General features: G+C 32.0%; 1 protein-coding gene across 1 annotated transcript; it reads left to right on the top strand.

Moving 5' to 3' along the window:
- Window positions 1-290: 290 nt before the first annotated feature.
- Window positions 291-1,238, top strand: LOC100618060 (olfactory receptor 4F6-like). Its single transcript, XM_007479721.3, has one exon. The coding sequence runs from the start codon at window positions 300-302 to the stop codon at window positions 1,236-1,238; it is 939 nt and encodes a 312-aa protein (XP_007479783.2). The 5' UTR covers window positions 291-299.
- The last annotated feature ends 2,015 nt before the right edge of the window (window positions 1,239-3,253 follow it).

Here is a 3,253-nt window from a genome sequence, read left to right on the forward strand (position 1 = left end):
TATTTTCCTGACTGTACTTCATAACCATTTACTTTGTCCTTGTCATGCCTCTGCTTTCAGGAAAACTTTTTCAGGAAAGGCAGAGAAGTGCCAGAAGAGGTCTATTAACTTGGTCAGTGACTTTCCAGTTAAATTTTAATAATACGAATTGATTAATTATGTATTGCAAAATAGTAGACCCTTGGCAAATATCTGTTCAGTTGACTTGAATTCTGGAATATTACTTTAATATCAAGTAATTTCAGTTAATTTTTGATTCTCTTAAGATAATTTTGGAGTTGGACCTGTTGACTGAGTCAATGGAAAGAGTGAATCATACTGTGGTGTCTGAGTTTGTATTCCTGGGACTCACCAATTCTTGGGATATTCAGCTTTTACTCTTTGTGTTTTCCTCTGTGTTCTACTTGGCAAGCATGCTGGGAAACTCCATCATTATGCTTACAGTGACTTCTGATCCTCACTTACACTCCCCCATGTACTTTCTGCTGGCCAACCTTTCCTTCATTGACCTGGGGATTTCCTCTGTCACGTCTCCTAAGATGATATGTGACCTTTTCAGAAAGCACAAAGTCATTTCATTCTCTGGATGCATCACTCAGATGTTCTTCATTCACCTGATTGGTGGTGTTGAGATGGTACTACTCATAGCTATGGCCTTTGACAGATATGTTGCCATATGTAAACCTCTCCATTATGTGATTATTATGGGTCCAAGAACATGCATTTTGTTTCTGGCTGCTGCTTGGGTCATTGGCTTCATCCACTCTGTGGTCCAAATGGCTTTTGTAATTAATTTGCCCTTCTGTGGCCCTAATGAGCTAGATAGTTTTTACTGTGATCTCCCTAAATTTATCAAACTTGCCTGTACTGATACATATTTACTTCAGTTCATGATCATTGCCAATAGTGGTTTTATGTCATTAGGTGTTTTTCTCATTTTGATCATCTCCTATATTTTCCTCTTAGCCACTGTTCAAAAATATTCATCAACTGGTTCCTCTAAGGCTTTCTCTACACTTTCAGCTCATATCATTGTGGTAATTTTATTCTTTTTTCCAATTTTCTTTTTCTATGCATGGCCATTTAACACATCATATCTTGACAAATTTCTAGCTATCTTTGATGTAGTTTTGACTCCCTTTCTGAATCCACTCATCTATACACTAAGAAATAAAGAGATGAAGCTGGCAATGAGAAAAGTGTATAGCCAGCTAGTGAGATTCAGGAAAATATCTTAAGTGATTTGAGAAAATAAGAATGTCTAATTTCCATAGTAAGAATATCTGGAAAAAATAGGTTGTTTTAAGGAGAGGGAATGAGTTTAATTTTGAGCATGTTGATTTTGAATTCCTGGAGACATCCAAATGGGAATTTTAAATACAGATTTGGAAACATGAGTCCAGAGATGGGAGAGATTAAGAATATAGATTTAAATGTTGGCTACAGAAAAAAAAGCATAACTTTAGCAATAAGTATGCATGAAGTCTTCATTGAACGATGTAGATAATATAGAAAGGAAATCTGAAGGCAGATACATACTTCACATAATTATTATCTGACAGAAGGAAGCTAATGAAACTTTTTGAAAGAAACAGAGACATAAAGGCAAGGCTAGATTGAGAATATTTCTGAGTCAGAAAATTAATGAAGAGAAATTTCTAGAAAAGGCTGATTGTTGACATTTTAAAAAGAGGAAGTATTTTCAAATTTTTGCTAACTCCTCATCACCAAATCCAGCATAGAATGTTTTCTTGTAGATCCTAAATGCATTAACTCTAGTAAAAAGTCATTTGTGCAATTAAAAAACAGTTCCCTATCCACTTCTACAAGGAAGCCTGTCAATCGCTTTTTGAATTATTAAAGTATTTTTACTTTGTATATTGTACATGTAATGGTTATAAAGATCTTGGCTTTGAAGTCCTTGAAAATGTGAATTTTATTGTTTGCTTAATATATATATTTAATGTGTATCTAAAGAGTCATGGCCTAGGGTCTTCGTGTTTCTGCTAGATTAGAATCTCTATAAACTCTTTTAAAAAGGACCTTATTTATATGTGAAGAAGAAATCAGCCTTTTAAGAGATGACAAATATCATATGCTTTGCTAACCTGTTTGACATTTATTGCTCTTTTGACTGTTATTGTTAAACTTTTACATATTTTTGCTCTGAATCTCCATTAAGTTTTTGTAAAAATGGTTTCTGTATATCCTATTAATCTTTAAATTTTTCATTCTATTTTTTCAAGTAAAATTTGAATTTATAGATAAATATTTCATAAAGTATTTTATTGGTTTTCTATCACCAACCAAAATATTTATTTATTCATTTATAAAATTCATTTCAGTTCAAATAATATTTAAGTTCCTCATATTTGCTAGGTATATATAGAAACAGAAAGCAGTTCATAACAATGAGGAATTTATGTGCTACTCAGGGTGGAATATATATATGTGTATATATATATATTCAACACATATAAATAAGTAAGCACTAAATATACAAAGTAATATATGAATAGAGTGATATTAATTGGAAGAATTATAAAACATCATGATTATGAGTTGGAAGTTGAACTATATTATAAAGGGATCCATGGATTTATTTAATTCTATGGAATTATGACTGGCCAATTTATTGATTGGAGTTCTTAAATCTTTCAAAGTTCTTTTTCTTAGAATCAGACATACATGGTCAGTGGAGGGATTTGTTTTGCTTTGCTGTATTTTGTTTTTAAGGATTTTCTTTTTATTTTCTCTCTTCCCAATGGAGAGGAGGGTAGAGGTGGGAAGGGGAGAAGATAGATTTTTCTTCAATGAAAAAAATATATCCTTTCTATTCCCACAGAAAATCTCTAATACATTCCTTCTCATAAGTCTGATGTAGAATTGCCTGGTCACTAGAAGTAGAGTAGATAGTAGTCTCCTGTACTTTCCTCATGATTCTTCATTTTGTTTTTGTTACAGTGTGTTGTTCTCTCCTATCATTTAAATTTTCAAAAGGTTTTGTCACTTCATTCATTTGTGGTCATTAGATTTCATTAGTTCATTCACTCAACAAATACTGGCTTTAAATGATGTAAGTGACCTGAAGTTTGATCAGGATTGTAAAGTATGTAGAGAAGGATAATACATTTTCATATTTCAGGAAGTCTATAATTTAGTGGCAGGTACATTCATGAAAATGTAAAATAATAACATAAATTAAAACAATTTTGGAACCTTTATAAACAATGTATATTCCACAATGCAAGTG

Source organism: Monodelphis domestica, chromosome 1 (assembly GCF_027887165.1).
Source record: "Monodelphis domestica isolate mMonDom1 chromosome 1, mMonDom1.pri, whole genome shotgun sequence".
Taxonomy (NCBI): domain Eukaryota; kingdom Metazoa; phylum Chordata; class Mammalia; order Didelphimorphia; family Didelphidae; genus Monodelphis; species Monodelphis domestica.